General features: G+C 37.3%; 1 protein-coding gene across 1 annotated transcript; it reads left to right on the forward strand.

Moving 5' to 3' along the window:
- The first annotated feature begins 28 nt into the window (after positions 1-28).
- Positions 29-19,811, forward strand: ABHD18 (abhydrolase domain containing 18). Its single transcript, XM_041482250.1, has 14 exons — positions 29-89; positions 2,063-2,221; positions 3,041-3,149; positions 5,738-5,822; positions 6,326-6,426; positions 8,082-8,160; positions 8,251-8,335; positions 8,825-8,852; positions 10,680-10,818; positions 12,524-12,613; positions 12,894-12,995; positions 13,885-14,263; positions 16,256-16,418; positions 17,058-19,811. The coding sequence occupies exons 3-14, from the start codon at positions 3,058-3,060 to the stop codon at positions 17,107-17,109; spliced, it is 1,395 nt and encodes a 464-aa protein (XP_041338184.1). The 5' UTR covers positions 29-89; positions 2,063-2,221; positions 3,041-3,057; the 3' UTR covers positions 17,110-19,811.
- The last annotated feature ends 1,232 nt before the right edge of the window (positions 19,812-21,043 follow it).

Raw genomic sequence — 21,043 nt, forward strand, 5'->3', positions numbered from 1 at the left:
CGGTACCGCCTGCCCGCCGCTGGGGGGCCTTCCTCCGCTTCCCGCTCCCGCCTTCCCATGTGGGTGCCTCAGCACCGGCAGCGCTTCGGGTGAGCAGCGGGTGACCTTCGCGGGCCGGGCCGGGCCGGGGGAGAGGCGGGAGCTGCCCGAGCGGCTCCCCCTCACGGCATTGCCCGGCCCGGGGGCAGCTGTGGCGGGCGGAGGGGTGGCGGTGCCGTGTCCTGCCTCCCGCCGCCCCTTCCCGCGGGCGCTGGGTACCGCCAGGGCGGGCTCGGAGGGAGGGGTGGCAGAAATTTGGGATCGGGGGTCGCACCCGCCCTCTTGGAGTGCTCGGGTCAGGCTTGCAGGAGCTGCTCGCAGCCCTCCTTTAGGCCCCGTTGTTTATCCTCCGGCTCCTGTGTGCCCGTCCCGTTTTGTGGAGTTATTCGGGGGCTTGTGTCTGCCTTGGCGTGACTTTGGTGTGATTTCTGTGATTTCTAAGCAGTCGTTTCTTCTATAAGAAAAGGACCTGGCGTTAATTGTAAGAAAGGTTTTTTAAATAGAGAGGGAGGGTAGGGAAGCTGACAACTCCGCCTTCTAAAATAGCCTCCGTGGTTTTTTCAGGTTGGCTGCTGGGTGGGAGCTTTTTCACATCCATGTATAGAATAGAAACGACACTGTGGGCCTTGAGTGAAGTCCTCATGTACTTTCCAGAGGTGTTTTTCTTTTAACTGAAGCTGTTTGCACGGATAAAAAACAATACCTTTTATGTCTTGGATTTTGGATGAGTTTATATGTCTGTTTCTGTTTCTTTTTAGCGTGCTTTTTGTATCTGCTGCAGTTTCCATTCACAGAGCACATTATGTAAAGCTTTCTGTGTTAACAATATATTCATTCAAGATTCATAACACAGATCCTGTCTCTTGGGCCACACAGCTCCACAGCATCGTTATCAGGTCACTGCTTCCAGCTGACCTGTCTCACAGTGGGATCGGGATGTGGCATGTGTGCTGACAAGTGGAGGAAATAGAGTTTAATTCTGAAACAGCCTTGCCTGATTCTCTCATTCATTTCAAATCCTCACTGCTGAAATCCTCCTGTTAATGTGAAGTTATAAAACTTAAGCCTCCAGCAGCTGGATTTGCCTTTCCTGGCACTAAAAGTGTTTGTAATTGCCTTGCCATGTGGGCATGGATGGGCAGTGACTGGAGCATGTCCTGCCCTTTTGTTACAGAGATACAATAGGGGCCATTCTCCCAAGTTTTTTATCTCACTGATATTTCTGAAAAGTTCTATGCAGCATACTTCACATACTAGGAATATTTTTTAAATGTGTTTTAGTGTTTCCTGTACTCTTTCCAGTAGTGCTTTTATCTTGATTCTGATTAATTGAAATGTCTCAAATTACTTCAGAGTCTCCATTCCATCAATGAAGCAGAAGAGAGGATGAGACAATGCTTTTGCCTCAATCAATATTGCATTTAAATATAATGTGCTTGCCTAGAAAGTTGTTTTGGCACTCCCTTGGTGCAGCACACAGCTTGTCAGGCCTGAGTTCAGCCTCAAAGCATAATCTACATTTTCATGTTTTTAAAACAAAGCGTCCCCACTATGACTTTATGCTCATTTCATGTGTTTATTTTTACCTTGTAGTGACTGAACCATCCTAGAGCCATTGTGGCTTTCTAGCATACTTGTTCTAAAATTCAAGTGCCTATAATTTCTCTTGATAGTAATCTATTTTAGGTTTTCTCTAGAGAGAGAGTTCTCCTCTTCTGTATATTGATTCTTAAATGTTGGCTTTCTAGAAGTGCAGAGGAATGTTTTTGTTAATCTGACTACAATTTTGACTTGTTATAGTCAAACAAGTTTATTTTTAAAAATGACCATATTGGAGTGTGGCAGAATAAGCGCTTTTGGATGAAACTAAAATTTCAAAAACCCCATAAATTAAATTACACTATTTTGGAGTGTGATGAGATTATGGAGTACATTTAGTATGGAGGGATCTGGAAATACTAGAAAATGCCTGAAGTGAACTTACTAACCAAGTGTTTGTTTATTAAATCTGTTGTTTTCTTAGGTGTGCACAGATCCTGGACTTTATTTTTAACTGAGTAACCTGTATCCTGCTGACCAAGAAACCAGATTTAAATTCTTCTTTTTAGTAGTGTTTGGTTTTTTGTTTTTTTTTTTTTCTTCCTCTTTGGAAGAGCTCAGCAGTGGCTCCCTGTTCACTTCAGTAAGTATTGCTTTGAAAATAATACTCAGCTTGCCTAAAATCTCATTAGATTTAGCTCTATTTGAGTTGGTGTATTTGTTGAAGGAGAAATGACCCTGGCAAGGATTTTGAGGGTGTGATTTCTTCCCAGAAAGGAGTGGGAGGAGCATCACTTTGAAAACCGTAAGAAAAATCAGAACTGGAAAGGAGCAGATAAAGCAAGGATTAGGATATATGCTTACCACACCAAGGAAGGCAAGATTACAAAATTGAGCTTTCTCTGCAGCAGTGACTGGAATTGCATTCTTTACCTCCTTCTCTTCCTCTCTCCTTCCTCCTTCTCTCCATTAAGATGAAGTCTTCTAGTGGTTAAACCCAACCATTGTTTCAAGCTCCCATTCTGAGATGTGTTTATGAGAGCCCACACTGGCTGAAGGGTTTTGCCATTGTAGCTCTACGGAGAGGACAGAGATCAGTGCTACTCTTGGTTTCATCAGTTCAACTGTACAGTACAGTTAGGGCTGGTTGAAGATGTAGTTTGAAGATGTAGTTTTGATGTAGTCCAGATGTGCCTCTTCAGCTGGCTCGTCATCAGTGGTGTAATGAATATCTGCTTTTAATAAGCATTTTAAATTCCAACAGGTTTTATCAGCTGCCTTTGTATTTTGTTTAAAATGAAAAGAGTTGACCTGAATATCGAGGGTAACTTTCTTGGAATACATTAGATGGCTTTTCCTTAATGCAGAAACCAGAATAAGAACCCATTTTGTGTTACAATCAATGAATTTCCCACTCGTGTAGACTTTAACTGCCTTGTTTTTACCTCTGCTTTTTCCCTAGATGACCGTGTGCTGCTAATGGGTGTAAGTAAATTAGATGTCTTGTACCGAAAGCTTCTCCTCACTAAACTTTTCATCAGAGGATGGGGAAAGCCAGAGGATCTGAAAAGGTGACTTGTTAAAAAGTAACAGCATAAACGATATGTTACATTAAAAGAAAATAACCCAACCCTTGAAGTAGCAACAGTAATTGCTATCCTGTATTTAAAATACCAGAAGTGTTTAAGTTGGTTCTGTTCCAGAAATCATGTGTTTCCATACTAAGGGAGTAACTGGATTTAAAAGAAGCCTTAAAAGGATTTGCAATTTTTTTTCCTGTTTGAAGAGACTCTTTTTGAGAGAATGTCTATGTGTCCAACTATGTTTTTACTTGTGTTTATATGATGACATACTTGAAACAGCATCTCTGGAAGTGTTTTCCAAAAACAAAACTTGATGAATTTCTGCAGGAGAATTGTTTCTGTTTAACATTAAAGTGGTTCTTGCTATCTTTCTGTAACTTCCTAATTAGTTTTAAAAGTGTAAGATTTAATCATAAGTTTCTCGGACAGCCCGAAGTAGTAAACTTACTTTTTAGTTGTCTTGAAAATAAGAGAAAAAAAAAAGGAAGTATCTCTTAAGTTTTAAGCATTTGATGATTTTTATTAATTACTATTGAGATGAACACTTTGAAGTTGAGCACTTGTATTTCTTAAGTATAAAAATGAAGTGACAGTATATATATTGTGCATTGTGCAGTATTTAAATAGGAAATTATAAACCTGCATTTAATAAGCTCACTCGTATGTATACGAAAATCAATAAAGAAATAAAGAAACATTTGAAAACTCTGAAATAAAATTTTGTGCACTGGATAGCAGTGGAGTTTTATGGGAGCTTTTTTTGTTTTTTTTGAAGTTCACGTGCAAGATATGGAAATGGCACTTGGATTGCTTTGTGTGTCTGTCTTCAGTTGATATTTCTCTTAAGTAGCAGACTTTCCTGCAAAATGAGAGTGTTGGCTTTGGATAGAATAACCAAAACCAGTGGGGTTTGTTTTGATTGCAGCATTTCTGTATTCTATTCCATGTGTGTATCCAAAATGGGATACTTTAATGTTATCAAAACCCTCTCTTTTAAAGACCTTTAGGTTCTTGGTGAGACACAGGGAAGTTTCAGTGCCCCATCTCCATCTTGCTCCAGTCCAAATGTGTCTCTATTCAGGGAGCCTCTGACTGATGCTGCTGCTCCCCCGTCTAAGGCTTGCCTGGGCTCTGGAGGGTGATCACACCCACACCCAATGGCAGTGGGGGAGTGTTGCTGGTGGGAACAGTGATATCAGCTACAGTTCCTCCTTCTTCATTCAGGGGAAAAACCCTCTCCCAGCAGATCAGAAGTTGGGGGTGGGGGGAAGCAGGAGGCAAGCTTGCTGGTCTTCATAGGGGAAGAAAGTTTTGTTCTATGTGTTGCCCCTGACTGGGATGAAGATGAGCTGTTCCCCAGCAGCCTGGCTTGACCTGGATGAAGAAGGAAGAATGCTACCTCCTCCTTACTCCTCACACTGCCTCGTGGGAGGAGGGGTTTTATTTTTGTTTAACTCATCACTGTGCTGATGAGTGATCATTATTCAATCTTATCTACGATTGAATGACAGACTACTCTGGCTAATCTGAAATTTTGTTTGCACAGCCATGATGTGATGAATGGTAATCTCCTAACTCATTGTCCTCAACTCGTTAGCAAGGGTTGAAATTCCTCAGCAGAGGTGAGATTTAGCCTTCAGTATTCACCTAACTAGAAAAAAAGACATAAATGCAGTTTTTTTAGAAGTTTTATTGTCAAACAAAACATCTCTTTGTTTAGCTTACCCTCCACACTCATCTCACAATTTTATCCTTACTTTCTCAGAAATACTTAATGCAATTGCTGTTTTCAATAAGAAAAGAAAAGGTTAAAAAGTAGAGCTATTTTTGGTATGGTGATATACTGGATTTTCTTTCCATTCTTTGGGTTTTCTGTGGTGTTGGGGAGGTGAACAGGTCATTCCTCTGTACTTTTCACTCAAAACTGTTCTAGCTTGTCAGGTAAAGTGTGTATTTATGAGCATAGGAATGAGCAAGTTATGGATTATTTAAGGTTGAAGGGGCCAGTGCGAGGGCATCAAGTCAAAATCCCTGTTCAAAACAAAGCTGACTTCTTTGTTTCTTCAAGTCTCTTGGCACTTCATTCACTTGGCAGGCACTTCATCCCTTGAGGATGAAGATCATTTATAGTTTCCCTGGGCTATTTTTTCATGTGCTTAACTGTGAAAGCAATCTTTCACTTTGCTCCAGGAGGGATTTCTTACACTGCAGCGCACAACCATTGCATCTTCAGTGTTCATGTCCTTCAGTAAGGAAGGACATGTATACCTCTGAGAAGAGTTTTCTTTCATTTACTCTGTGTGGCTCTGCAGCCCATTTAAGTACCAGAAGAAAGCAACCAGATTTGCCTCTTAGTTTTCTGTTTCCCAGCAAGGTACCTGAGACTTTTTTTTAACTTAAAAGCATCCTGTGGTAGCTACCTACTCTATGGTGGCCTGAATAATCTGTAAATGCAATGCTGGCTTCATGACTTATTTGTTTGTGGCTTACTTTAGCTCCTGAAATTTTATATAAATATGTCTCTTCTTTTTTTTAGATTAAAAGTTGAATCTTCTCTACTTGTTTCCTTTCAACAGAATATTTGAATTCAGAAAGATTATTGGAAACAGGGAAAAATGCCAGAAGCTGGTTTCAAAAGATTACCCAGTGTTCATTGACAAGGTACTTTAAAGCAACAGATTATGTGATTTAACTACATTTATTTTCCTAAGGGTATATAAAGGTGAAATAACTTGGTACTTAACACCAGGCTACTTTTATAGGCTACTAGAAGAGAATGGAAGGAAATAGAGACTAAAGCAGTGCCTGTACAGATACTTTTTTTTCCTTTTTTTCCCAGTAGTGCAATAGTTGGGCAGTGAGACATCAAATGTTGAAATTCAAAAGGTGTTCAAAACTTAGTTTGTGTTGTCAAATACATTTAAAATGGGACAGCATTGCGCCTTTGATTCCTGTGAAAAGTTATTTAATAAAAGCCAAGTTCAAAAAAAGTGTTTTGACCCTGTTGATAACATGTATCCTATTTTTAGGAGTAGGGCTCAGCTTTGGGTTTTTTTAAGAAGTTATTTGTTATGCTACAACAAATTCTACTTTAAGAGATTTGCTTTCAGAGCAAGTTGAAGACTGACGTAATATTTATTGCTATTGTCCCATTCTTTCTGCAGGTTGAGGGGCAATCAGACTGTAAAATCCTTGAGGGGCATTTCATTTCCCCCTTGGCTCATTGTGTCCCAGGTATCCTGCCAGTCGAATCTCTTGTAGCAAGGTAAGAGAAACCAAGAGGTATTTCTGAAATTAGTGCTGCAGAGAAATACTGATCTGTAAGTAGCTTTATTGTGCAACTAACTGATTGTAATGCAAACAATCTGTAAAATCTTATTCACATGGTAGTTCAGTCTATGTATTAAAAAAATAGATCCACTAGCAAAGTATTACTTTTTTAGTTTGATGGTTTGTTGGTTTTTTTTTTTTTGTTTGTTTTTTGTTTTTTTTTTGTTTTTTTTTTTAGTGTAGAAATCATATTGCACAAAGCTGTGGAATACCCTGAGTTTTTTGAATTACTGGTTTGGTTTTTACAAATGAGAGGGATGCTGGAAATGAAGAACAGTAGCTACATTTTTATATGTGGCAGGAGAAGCTGTTTATATCAAAGCATATTATGTTGTATTTGAAGGAGCCTTTCCAGCTTTCCATTTCCATTGAATACAAAAATTTTGTATGTGTGATAAAGTAACACACTTATTTTATTGTAGCCAGAGGATCTGGTTACTTTCTTACTTGGCAAACAAGCAAAAAAAAGATTTTAAAAAGCATTCTTACAGAAAGCTGGAGGCTCCCTAACAGTGCTGGTTTCACACTAACACTTCTTTGCAGATGAGAAGTGGGTTTGCAAATGGAGGATAATTTCTGTTTGCTTTTAGTTTGGAGCTGAACTGTCATGATGATTTTGTTTCCCAGACTTTGTTTAATAACATAAACATAAAAGTTGAGTTTAAACATAAACATCGAGCTGATATTGACATTGTAAATTTTGTCAGTAATACTGGTTGATGTTTTTATGTGTGTGCTTAAGCATGTAACATTAAGGAATGTGAGAAAAAGGTTGGTTCAATAAATCCGTTCTGTTCTACCTCTACCGGTTAGAGAAAGAACCTGTTCATATTATCAAACTAATTAGTGCCATACTGGACTATGCTCACTGTTTCCTTATCTCTGATCTCTTGTGCTTTCTAGCCAAGTTATGATAATTGTTACTTTGGCCAGTATTGTGGCAGTTTGGAAATTTCCCTCTGTACAAATTTCCCTCAAGATGGTATGAATGTATTTCCTGAAGTGTAACACTCTTGTAGGTAACAGTGCTCCATCTTGTGGGGAAAATAGTGGTGACTTAGAAGGAATTTTTTTTTCAGTATTTTGAACTTTAAATACGTAGCAGCAGAAGACATTAATTGATTGATGTTGAGTGTATAGAATAATTTCATGGTTTGTATGCTGAGGTTTTGATATTTTTTTATTTATTACTCATCTTAATCTTCAATTTCAGCTGTTGTGCCTTCAGGAGAAAAATAGCAATGATGCCTAGGAGAGCTGGACATGCTTGTTTAGGCTGCTCTTTATCTGAAGTTGCATTTCTCCACTCTGCAAAGTTTAAATTGTGATGATGAGGTAGTAGACTTTTTTAGGAACATGATCTTTCATCTTGGCTCCTTTTCTTGTTTGGCCTTTGTTCTGTCCTACTTTTCGGATTCCTTTATTTGCTGAATGTGTTCATGAAAAATGATGTAGCTGAATTGCTGGCAGTTTGCCTGCATGGGTTACAAATACTTATGTTGTTTTGGTTTTACTTTTTAATTAATTTCTCTTGATGCAGCTTGTTAATAGATATTCTTACTCTGCTAAAATAGATGTTTTTTCTCACAGATTTCAGTTCATCATACCCAGAAGATGGAATGGCAAGCACAGACCTGTGTGCATTCATTTAGCAGGCACTGGAGACCATGTGAGTGTGTAAAATGTAAAATTAATTGTTACTGAGAAATTCAATCATAAATTTTCCCTTATCTATGTTGTTTGTACGTCTTGTCTTTAGCACTTCTGGAGGAGACGCACATTAATGGCACGACCAATGATTAAAGAAGCCTCTATGGCTTCCCTGCTGCTAGAAAATCCTTACTATATCCTTTTATGGAAAATACAGTAGTTATTCCTAATGCCCTCTCTGGAAGCTAGAAGAGTTACCACAGTTATAAAATATCAACTTTTTGGTACCCAGTGGTAGAAGCAAAGAAAGTATGGCCATTAAACACAATTCTATGGTACCTCAGGTAACTTCTGAGAAACTTGCTGTTACCACTTCAGATTTGGATGGGTTTTTTTTAAAAACAGTGAAGTTTTGTTCTGTCATCTTGTATAACAGTATTATTCTGTTTCATTAACTACGATCTCAAGCTACACTTTTTTCCTACCCATATATCTGACAACAGTAAAATGTTCCAAACTGCATCATTGAAATAGACTGAATTTAATGTAGTGCCTATTAAGCACTGGGAGTTTAAATTCCAAATTTCAATTAATTCATGCTATTTATGCATATTATTTATCTATTTTTTTAATTACCAGTTTTGATAAAGCCTTTTTTACTTTCTTTAACTGGAGTCTTTTACATGGCTGTAGAAAACCTAAGGATCAATTGTAAGTATTCCTATTACATTTATGAATACCGTGTTTTTAAAATACTGCTTTTCTTTTCTTCTTTTTTGAACAAAAAGTCATTTAAATTTTGATAGCTTATTAAGAAAAAAACATTTCAAAAACCACTTGTAACCTGCCAATGTGAAATTGTTTGCTGTTTGCTAAACTGCTTTGGGTGTTGTATTAGGAGATCTCAGGGATCAGGAAAGTTTGCACACAGGAACTTGCAGGATGGAGTGAGATGCAAACATCTTGTGTGAGTACAAGCCAGGGCCATTTTATTTTCCTGACTCACAACTGCAGTACAAGTGCTGCTGTTATTTTTCAGTCAGCCCTGAATAATCTTTGCTCAGATAGCATATTTCCATTATAATTTATATAATTTATATAATGAATTATAATTGTTAGGATTTTGCTTTTCCAAGATCTTTTAGCAATTTACAGGCATATTAATAAATCTGGTGTTGATTGGCTGTTAGTCAGATCACTATGCTATATTCAGTATTTTACAGGATTTATTTTTTCAGTCAGTTTCTTAAATTGGAAATTAGCAGTCTTGGTTTTTTAGTTTTTACATTTTCCAAACCACAGACTTATTATCAGAATTCAACAGGATATGTGTCTGAGGCAAAGTCCAAATATGAGTTGGTATTTTAATCCTTTTTAATCCTAACTCAGACATTTAACATAACTAGAAGACACAGAGAAGGTGTTTTTTGTAAGATTATAGGAAAATGACAGGGGAAAGCGTGTGCTGGAATACATCCGTTGGTAGGTTAATTTCCAGTTATGGAGAATCTGATGCAGAAGAATTGATTAAATAACTCTGTTCTCAGTTGTCCGGTGTGTCAGGATTGTTTCAAGGGGGGTGCTCAGTCTAATGCCCCAATAGGCAATTGTCACTCTCCAACACAGGGTTACACAGCACCAGTGTAACAGGTGACAGTGTTCAATAAATACAGCAGCTGCAGAGAGGTGAGGAATCTCACTAAGCTGTAGGAGAGAATTGCATTAGGCTGCAAATGCTGCTCTGCAGCAGCTATGTTCATTTCTGTGTGACTTCACAGTCAGCTTTGTCCTTGTGCTTCAGAGTGTCGCAAATGTGACGCTGGCATGCTGGCAGGAGAGGCCAGGAGCCCTTTGTAACCTGGCTGTGGTACTGAAAATATTCAGCCCCCCTCCCCAAGTTAGAGGTCTATTATTTTTAGAGTCCCTCTCATGGCTCAGCCAAATAGATTTCTACTTGTTTTGTGTCTTCTGTGTTTTAGTGCTTTGCAGTACACTGCCTGAATTTCTCAATACCGTGACAAACTTCCCACTTTACAGTTTCAGTCTTACAGTGGCACTGATGAGTGCTTCCAAAGCTGACATACTGATTGCTCTTCAAATGTTGTGTGCAATTTTTCGATGATGTAAAACAGGTAAATAAGAAAAAAAAAAAACTTGTTTCTGAAAACAAGCTAGGGTATGCCTAGGATTGTATCACTTTGATTCTATTTCTAAAATATCTGTTACAACTTCACAGGTCAGAATATTGCTTCTAATGAGACACTAATGTTGGTAATTGTTTCCAAAAGACCAAGCTGTCAGTGGTATTACATTAAAAGCATAGGCAGGTGTCTATTTCTAGTCCTCATGGACAAAAAATTACAAGTGTCAGAAAATCTGGGCTTGCTTTTTCCTCCAGTTGAATCAACAGGAGTTCATCTCCAAAATTCTCTGGGATTGTGCTGAAGCTGTATATAAAAGTATATATGGAATGATAAGAACTGTCAGAATCTAATCTTAGAAAATAAACCCTCTATTTTCCTTTTCTGGGGAGAAAAGACGGTCATGTTTAAAAAATGTCTCGGACCTGTTTGTGATGGGAGGAGCTCTAATACTAGAATCTGCAGCTCTTTTGCACTGGCTAGAGAGAGAAGGCTATGGACCACTAGGGATGACTGGAATATCCATGGGAGGACATGTAAGCTTTTATATCTCCTCTTCAGTAATTTTTGTTTTAACTTCTCATTTGATCACGTAGCGTACGGAAATAATTTGTTTTACAGTGTTGATCTCAAAAGTGCTTTAAAATAAACACTTAGAGTCATGAGAAACAAATTGTTGGCAATTCTCCTGTTCTGTGGTGCTGAATTAGTATAATCCTTAATATGTACTGACAAATCATAGAGCCCTTTGTCAGCCATCTCCCAGCAGGCTTAATAAGAATATAAACTTCTCACATAATTGTTTTTTTTTCCACAAGGGTGGGGGGCAGAAATGTTTGCTGAAAGAAAGTCTGCACTGATCGATTGCTAATTCTTCCTCTTTTCTTCCTTTCTTCTTGCTTAAACCTTTGTGTTTTAATGCATTGTGTGAAATACCCCCTCTTTGTAGGCATATTGTAATTGAGGCGATTTTTGGTGTCAGTGATCATTGATACTGATCAGAGATTTCTGTGGTGAGGTGGATAACATTTTCTGTGTGACACTGTGCATGCTCAAACTAAACCAGGAGTGTATCACTAAGTAAAGACTGATATACAGTTAAAATGTTACTGCTTGTGTCTCTGCAGATTATCACAGCTCTGTGAGACACAGGCGCAAACCTGATTAAAACAGCATACCTTTGTTTGTTAGGAGCTCAGTAAATAATGTTGGTAATGGTGTTTCCCAAAAGGAAAATATTCCCCTAAAGCACAGTTTTATAACTGTACATATCATAAATGTGCAGAGCACCTTTGGTTTACATCAGCATCACCCTGCTGAATCAGAAACTTCTCTGAAATAAGTGATATTTGATGTGTTTTACAATGGAAGGTTGTAAGCATTGATTCAGTCTGCAAAAAGGGAGAGAATTCTACTGCTGAGAGAATCCGAACATAGATGTGTGGTGTTCTTGTAACTTTTTATTAATAAAAATAATTAGAATAGAATTATGGTTCAGTTCCTTAAATCCACTTATTGGAACATCTAGAACAGACATGAGGTGCTTCGTATTAATAAAATAAAATTTGTCAAGAACGTAACATATAGGGAACTTCCGTACATTGAACTTACTTGCTTTGGCTTTTTCTGGGATAAACAGAATAGTCACAAAAATATGTTCTGAGAACTAATGCAAAAGTAGTAATTCAGACTTAAAGGACAGAAAAAGAAAAAGCTCTTAACATGTTGAATTACTTGTCCCTCAAATTCTGTTTCTTGTATATAGATTTTGAAAGTATAGAATTTTAAATAATTCTTCTTATCAATTGTCTTTGTTTTGCCTTGAAATAAACTTGCAGAGCTTGGTGGAAAGCTTTATAGAAGTTTTTTATGGTTTTAAACAGCTAATAGCTTGTATTCTTTTTATAATGATAATTAATGGATTACAAATATAATTAATTGAATTTTAATTGTAATAAATGGAGTATTTAGTAAATATTCTATTGGGAATTCTTATAACCAAAACACATTCAGCCTTGAAATGAGTCCTTTCCAGAGCAATGTTTATTTTTTAAATATCATTGGAGACTAGATAGTAATTTCTAAATAGGTGAAAGTGTATCCAGCTGCCACAGTCCTTAACTCTTTGGCACCACATGTTTCATAAATACCATGTAAACAAAGAAATTGAAGATGAGAGAGTTATTTTTATTATATTGTGAATTCAATATTAAAATGTGTAATAAGTGCCTTTGATTTTAGATGGCTTCACTGGCAGTGACAAACTGGCCTAAACCATTGCCATTAATTCCATGTCTTTCCTGGTCAACAGCCTCTGCAGTCTTCACTACGGTAATTAACAAATTACAAAATACATTTTTTGTTAGCATGTTAGATTATAATCAGAAATGTAAATTAAAATATTTGGGCTGGCTACAGGGGGGTGGGATTCCATGTCCTGTGTTATAATATATGTTTGTGCTTTGATTGCAATAATTCTGAGGGCTGTCTGGGAACAGAATTCCACTGAAAAAATCAGGACAGGACCAGGTCAATTTCCTATGTGTGTCATTATTTTAAAATGACCCCTGGGTTTTACTTGTGTACTGAATGCTTTTGTTTATCGTCTCAGGGTGTACTGAGTAAGGCAGTGAACTGGAGAGAGCTGGAGAAACAGTATTTTACACAAACTGTGTATGAAGAAGAAATCATTCAAATGCTTGAATATTGTGGAGTAAGTATGGTTTCTTTTACCGAGCTGCTAATATTTACACGTGCAAATCGAGCAAATAATGCAGCTTCTTTTTACTTCCACTAAAAGCAGACAATTCTTAGCTAGAACATACTGGCATGTTGTTTCTTTGTGCTTTGATGAATTTAGTCTTTGAAGGAAAAACCTTAGGAAAAAAACTGATACTTCACCTGTAGAATGAGATTAAAGTGTAGCCCTTGCTACAAGTTTTTCCTTTGATCACACCTAGTGTAATCTACAACATAAAATGTATTATATCAAAATTCTGATAAATGCCTTTTTTCCCCCACTAAGATTCTTTCTTTCATCATAGTTCTTTTTCTAATACCTCACAGCAGGAGAAGAGGAGCTGGGGTGCAGATAGTTGTTACTTGGGCACTTGCCATTTTTAAGTCAAATACATTCCACCAACACTGATAGAGAAGACAAAATGAAAAGAAGAAATGTTTTTCAAGATGTTCAGCTTGTGTCACCCTAGTATTTAGAGACTGTCAATTTTTCAGTCTTAAACATAACATTAGACGGGGTTGCATATGTTAATTTTTCTGTAATTATTATTATTAGGTCATTTAAGCTTAAATTACTGTAATTACAAATTCAGAGTTTAATATAGAAAGAAAAACAATTGTTTATATCACAAGCTTCTGTATATGTAAGTACCCTCCTGCATTTTTTGAAACTTACAGAAATGTAGAATGATTTATTATGGTCAGGATTTAATTGAATGACCTACAAGCTGAAAGTAGGAGTGAGCAGTGATGGTAGTGTCTTTTTTTAATTTTTAATTTTTTTTTAAATTATGAGTTCATCTTAAAAATAAAATTAACCAACTGGTGTAAGGGAGAAACCCTTAATTGTTGTCTTTGTTTAGACGGATTCTTTCAAGATGGGACAAGACTTTGTGAAGAACTTCCCTGACAGTGTGGACAGTCTGGCAGACATGGACATGACTTCCAGAATATTCAGCTTTGAGTCCTTGAATGACACTGTATCTAAGGAATCAGTTCACAGCTTTGCCACAAATAGAAGTGCTCTAAGTGCCTCTTCAGAAGGACTCTTAATGCAAGATGCTCCTAAAATGCAGTGCATAAATCAAACCTTTTCCACCAGTAGCAGTAGCAATAAAAACTTAACCAGCCCACAAGGACACAGGATAACTACAAGGAGAAGGAGTGATACTTTGCAGAGAGAATCCTTAATGTTCATGAAGGGAGTAATGGATGAATGTACCCATGTAGCTAACTTCCCAGGTATGTATCTTTTTGTATCAATGTGTATAAAATACAGTGGGGAAAAAGGTATTTTCTTCAAGTTGAAACCTGCTGGCGCCTTTGCTGAAATATAGAAATATTGTGAGCATTAATCTGTAGCATCTATTTACTACTCCATTTCCTAATAGTTTTTCTGTTCCTTCTTCATGGCCAAATAATGAGAAAGTTAATTAAAAATTTGCCTCTCAGTGTCTTTGCACATTTTTCTCCTCTTCCTTGCAGTGGCTTTTTTCAGATATGTGTTAATGCAAATTTGTATTATCCAAAGGAAGAAAACACCTGTGTGATGTGAGTAGTACCTAGGTGTAATTAATCTTAATTAATCTGCTAGTGAGGTTTTTCAAGCAGAAATCTCAAAATGACTTTGGATAGAAAGTAGCCTGCATAGCTGAGCCCCAAGCTTGGGTGATATTGCCAGTAAAAACATTTTGGGGGTCCTTCTGCAGGCTGGTGAGCACTGTTTCCCAGGACAGGCATAGCATATAGGGGGAGCTATAGTCCAGCATTCCTTGGCGTTCAGGACAAACCCTTTGCAGCAATGCAAACAAGTGATTGCTTCCTAGAGCCGCCTTAGAAGGTTCTGCTGGAGTGGGGGCTCGGAATTCCTTTTGTGGCAGTTTGTGGTTTGGCTGTGCATGAACCTGCTGAAGGCATCTTCTACAATGTGCTTTGACTTCAGACACTGTTGTCTTTCAGTGTCAAAGCTTTCTTGATAGTGAGCCCCTGTACCACCTGATTTCTTAATCCTGGCATTCTGTACTCCATTGTACAAGTGTTTAGATTTAAATAAATGTTAAAAATAAATAAAAGGAAACTCACAATAAAAGGAATCTACACTAGTATAGGTTCTTTCACTGCTAGCCAGAGATGTTTTGTGATGAATGCCAGTGAAGTGCTTTCCTTAAAGCTTTTAAAGTTACTTCAGTAGACAGAAAAAGCCCTGAAAGTTTTATTCCATGTACTGACCTTCTTGTTTGTCTAGATGTATCCAGGTATCGCTTAGCTAGACACTGACCTTTCTTGGAACTAAAAAGGATCTGTGACACTGATGCACTTGTCAAAGTAATGGAGTCCATTGTGTCAATAGTCTCCCAGGTTTTGTCATTCTCTGGGAGACTTTGCATCCCCTGCCAGGGTATCTTTGGAGTGAAGCCAGAGAGGAGCTTCAGAAAATCTGCCTAATGCTCAGATTTCATGGAAAATTGAATGGAAGACTTGAATTTATCTTAGCATTGCATATTTTGTATATATGATTTAGTATGAAAGAAGGAAAGGTTTAAATTATTTGTGACACCCCACTGCCAGACATCTTGGCTGGTCACCCTTTAACTTATCACATATTTTCTTTTTGAAGGGAGAAATGTTCTGTGTTCAAGATAATTTTGGTGTTATTTTTCTCATCATATTTGTGTTATTCCTGCTAGTAACCTGATTGGTGCAGTTCACTTATGAGTAATAAATATGTATAACAATATGTTAGGATTTTTATACTGCAAGTAAACCATGTAGGAAAGAGAAAAGAAAGTGAACATACGCTGTACTTTCTGACCTCTTGTATGAAAAGTTGTATTTTTTCCTCCTTGAGGGGAAAAAATATATGAAACTTCTATTGTGTTGAATTTAATAGTTCTTTTTGCCAATAAAAAGGGATCTCAAAGAACAGACATTAATGCTGTAGAGTTTTGTGGATAAGAGGAAAGAGAATTCTCCTGTCAACTTCACAAGTCTTTGAGGAATTTCTGCTCTAGGGGTGGAAAGGCTAAGGGCTAGTTTGTTTTTCCACTGATGGCCTCACCACTGCAACATCAAAAACCAGATACATTCTGCTGGAGGCTTTAGAACATGAGATTTTCTTAAAGCTTCAAATAATTTAATTTTTTGTGAAAATAGCATTTTGACAACAGAAATCTCAGCTGTTGTGTTTCCATTTCTTAGCACAGATGAATTCAGTTGTACTTTGTTTTCCTTTAGTTCCAGTTGACCCAAGTTTAATCATAGTGGTACAAGCCAAGGAGGATGCGTACATTCCTCGCACCGGCGTGCGCAGCCTCCAGGAGATCTGGCCAGGTTGTGAAATCAGGTATCTGGATGGAGGTCACGTCAGCGCCTACCTCTTTAAACAAGGACTCTTCAGGTAAGGTGAACAGAAAGGTTTAGAATTAAATTTTAGACTGAATCAGTTAAATAAGTAGTACTTGCATGTATTCATGCCTTAGTAATATCAGGTGTTGATTTTCTAAAGACAGTTATGTAAATCAGTTTTATGAGTGCACTTCTGTAGATTTCAAAAAGTTAAGTACTTGTGCTGGTAATTTTAAAATAAAAGGAATTAGGAAGACTACACACATAATTTAAGAAGTCCAAGCAAGAACAAAAAAGAATAGCACTATATCGGGTCAATGTATGCTAACCAGTAGTTTATTGGTATTTAAAACTTCAGCCTTACTTCTATGATAGCTGCTCAGAAATTTCAAGCTGTGTATGTCTCTCATGTGTTTGAGTAGAAAACTCCAAATTCATCTATATTTCGACTTGCATTGAAGTGCAAGGAATGTGTCTCATTCCTGAAACACAAATATATTACTAGATTGAAGTGAGAGATCCCAGAAATAAAGGAAGGAGAAAATACCACCTGATACCACATTTTTACTGAACACTGTTTTGAAATTGTGATGATCGCTTTATAGATACTTTTGTAAATATATGGAAAAATGCCACTTATATCTGCCTTTTCTGAGATTATACAAATTCTGTTCTCTTTTCCTTGTTTCAGACAAGCTATTTACGATGCGTTTGACCGCTTCCTCCAGAAATACACCATGTGATCTTTCTAATGTATTCAGACTGATCTCATTTGTAATTCAGCTTACTGGAACTCATGTTTGGAAAACAAGCCTCTTGTAGTGTTGAGCAGATGGTCACTGACTGTTGTAGGTAACAATTACCAGAAGTGGTAAAGTACCAGCATTGCTTTCATTTCAACCCAGTGCCATTCTGACACAGCTACTTCAGCGTTACCTGTGAAAAACAACAGCAGCTTTTATCAGTGCATGAAAGGTTCATGTACTTCATGTCTAATCAGATGGTGTGTTCCTTCAATTCTGAATAAATTCTGAATCGTGTGTCAGTAGAAAACAGACCAATCAAGTATTGGAAGAATGTAAAATGTGCTGTGGGGCTAAGCTGCTCTCTTGTGTTTGGTGCAGGTTTGGTTTGTTCCAGATACCTCGGTTACCTCTTGCTTCCTCATGGCCTTGCTGTTCCTATTGTGTTGTACCGTGGCTTTGCCAGCACTCAGCCTCTTGTGTTTGTCACTGCTTTTCTCTTCAATTATGGATTGAAAATGAACCTTAGCAGAAGGCTCAGCACCACGTCTTGCAAAGAGAACTTTGACAATGCAAGGAAAAGTGAGAGAGAGATGTTTTCATTCAATACATCTGTGATGTTTTCCTACCACTGAATTAAACCGTGCCATTACAGAAGGATCATGTAGCAATTCGTCAGCCAGGTTCACAAAACTGGAAACAGTGAAAATCAAGTGTTTGGTAATTAATTGTTTACATTAATTCAGTTGGATAACATAAGCTTCCAGATTTATTTTCTTTTTTTTGGAATAATAGATGAAATAGAAATATCATCATTTTACTTTCTGGCTGATTCTAAGCAGTTAAATTGACAGCAGATTATATGGTGCTATAAAGACCTGTTGGAAATACTTCAACAGATGTCCTTTCTAAAGTGCACTCAGTGCTGATATGCAAAATACACTTGCACTGTATAATTTAAAAGATACGTGAGACTAAAGGTTATTGAAACAGTTAGTTTGCTCCTTATTTTTCAACACTTGTCTAATTTAATTGGATGGAAAATAAAGAAATTTGGTTTTTGAGCACATTTAAGAGAATCCAAAGTCTGTTGTTTCCTCTTTTGGGATCAAAAATGCCAACAAATTACAGTAGAATAAAAGGTTGTCATATACCAACTGTGTGGGTATCTCCACTTTTTTTTTTTTTTGTGGTACTCTCCTATAACATTCTTTTGAAACCAATCTGCAGAGAAGTTGAAAACTGAAACACTTCAGTATTTAGTACAGTCACAACCAGGATTATTCTGAAACAAACAGAAAAATCCAGCCATTTCTCAGGATGTGTGACTTCTGCACCTTTCCAATCAAGCACTTTTCATCTCCATGGTTACTTTAAAGGTTTTTAGTAGGCAGAGTATGGAGCAAACGAAGCTCAGTTTATATATTCTCTTGGATTTTAGTCAGGTACACAGGACTAGTAACTGTGAAGAAATCATTGTTCTTTTGAAAATCGGGTGTGTTCAGATAGAACTGAAGAGAAACAATTTTGAATAACCCAAATGATGTAACATACAAATTTACTGAAAATGTAGAAGAGGTTCTAGTCTGTTGGAAGTTAAATCACTTCTTTCAAGTGTTTTTTTATCATTTCTTTGGAGAGTGTTGGTTTTATATATGGGGAGCAAGTGTGAAGTGAGTAGCACATTTAAACACCAAATATTTGGAGGGTTTGAAATTAAATATTAGTAAGCTTACACATCTAAAATTTAACTCTTTACTGATGTACTAAAAGATTCACAGAGTTTGCAAGCATATTCATCAACTAAGAGTGCTTTTACCAGAGCACTGTCTGCTGTTCAGCAGCTTTTGTAGCTCTCACATTTTAAATGTAATTGTGTGCTTTGTGTCCTGCTTCTGTCGCAGCTATGAGAAAGGGAGATAACTGGTGGCAAGGGAAAGGGCTTGAATAAATGCGAGAGAGAAAAGACAGATTTTGTAAAGGCCAGGAGTAAGCACAAAGAAAATCAACTCTGCTACAAAGTATAACATGCCAAAGTAAATATTTTCAAAGCGCACAATACTGGGAATTACACAACTGATGGGAACTCTGCATCCTGAGGTTAGTGTCCCAATGGTATTACTAACAAGGTTTAACTTACCAAAAGGGCACAGAAGGAGGTTTAGGCTAATACCACTGCTGCTGTGAGAGTGTCTTTTGGGACAAATGCTACTCCTGGTTCTGAGAGTGTCTTTTGGGACAAGCACTGAAAGACTGGTATCTGACAAGAATAAGGAATTGCACTTTGCTCTGTAACTGAAGTCGTGTTGCCAAATATGAAAGCCCAGTAAGCATTATTTAAGAAATTTCTCAGGTTAGAATTAACAAAAAAAGGAAAAATGAGCTCAGTGGTCTATTTCTGCCAGTTATCAGACATAGGGAGATGGTCTGGGAAGGGGGGAATCTTGCTGTGTATGTGTTTTTAACCCTTGGAAAATTGACTTTTTAAATCATATTTTAAGGTTGAATCCTAAGAAAGTATAAATAATCCATTTTGATGTTAAATGAGAATGTGGCTTTAATCCAGGAGTTGCATGAGAGAAATACTGTAATAAGGTTTCTTCTGTGTAGCAGGTAAGCCATTCTGTATGTCTTAAATTTATTGTAAAACTGGCCTTGGTAATTTTTTGGTTTAAATTTTTTCAATAAAAGTCCTAAAAACATTTAGGTGTGAAGGGCTTTTTGTTCTCTCTTGCTAACAGGTGTTTAAAATGCATCCCACTGTCATCCTGTAATCCTTTCTGTTCCTACTAGGGCTGTAGCACGAGGAGAGCAGGTAATCTACAGGACACGATAAAAGCTTCTCACAACAAACACTGGTGCTGTTTTGATGTTTTTCTACATGCCTAGAAACCTAGTAAAGAAAATAAGCATGTATCAGCTAATTAAGATACCATTCCAGTTTCACACTTGCCAGTGCAGGACTCATCTAATAATTGTCAGATGGAGTATTTTCTGATTTTTTGCCCAAGGCCAATAAAACCCCCAAAATGAAAAAGACAAAAAGAATCACTCAGGATTTTTTTTTTTTTTTTTTTTTTTTTTAGCAAGGATAGATCACTTGTGTTTTATTACTCCAGAAAGGAAACACTATATGAAGGAATGGAGTCTTGCTGCTTTTTCTCACTTCTTATGGAATGTCAAATGCCTGTTATTAAGATACTTTCTAAACAGTAGAAAAGTGAAAATCCTTGGATCCTTGGAATACTATTTCTGCTTGGTAGCTGCTGACACTTTGAGGCAGGTATTTTTTTTTAATTTATCTTAATTGTTTTTGTGTTGTGTTGTTTTTTTTTTTGAAATGTTGATCTGAATTGCTGTTGGTTGGGCAGGGAAGTTTCTTTATCTCAGACTGTCAGGTTCTCTGCCAGCTTGGCAGTAATGATAACTTACACGGCATGGAAAGGAGCTTTGGGGTGGTCTGTAACCCTGTAATTCCTCCTGAATTTTCGCTCTATACAAGTAAAATGCTGCTTTTCCATGCAATCCTGGAATTTGCAGTGTTCCATGGTAGGCTTGGATGCTTCCACATAAGATAAAACATGAGCATTAAAACATAAACAAGAATTGTTTTTCTCCTGGTTTCATTTGGTGTAAATCAGCCCCTTTTCCAAACAGGAGCATTTTAAGTACTGCGTTCCCGAAGGAAAGAGAGTTTTGCCAGAGAAATCTGACTCGAACTACTAGAAAGTAACAAGGAGGATGATACAAGTGGACAAAATGTGAAGGATGAGTCCTAGCAACTGTAACAGCTTTTTATATCCTCTTCAGTCCCAGTCCGTCCGACAAAGTCTGCAGGAGGCTCCATCCTACAGAGTTAGCAAAGCAAGTATGATCAAAAATTTATCAAATACCATGTAACTGGTCATTTTAATGCTTCCCCCCCCCCCCCCCC

The sequence above is a fragment of the Pyrgilauda ruficollis genome, unplaced genomic scaffold, assembly GCF_017590135.1.
Source record: "Pyrgilauda ruficollis isolate IOZ18807 unplaced genomic scaffold, ASM1759013v1 scaffold58, whole genome shotgun sequence".
Classification (NCBI taxonomy): domain Eukaryota; kingdom Metazoa; phylum Chordata; class Aves; order Passeriformes; family Passeridae; genus Pyrgilauda; species Pyrgilauda ruficollis.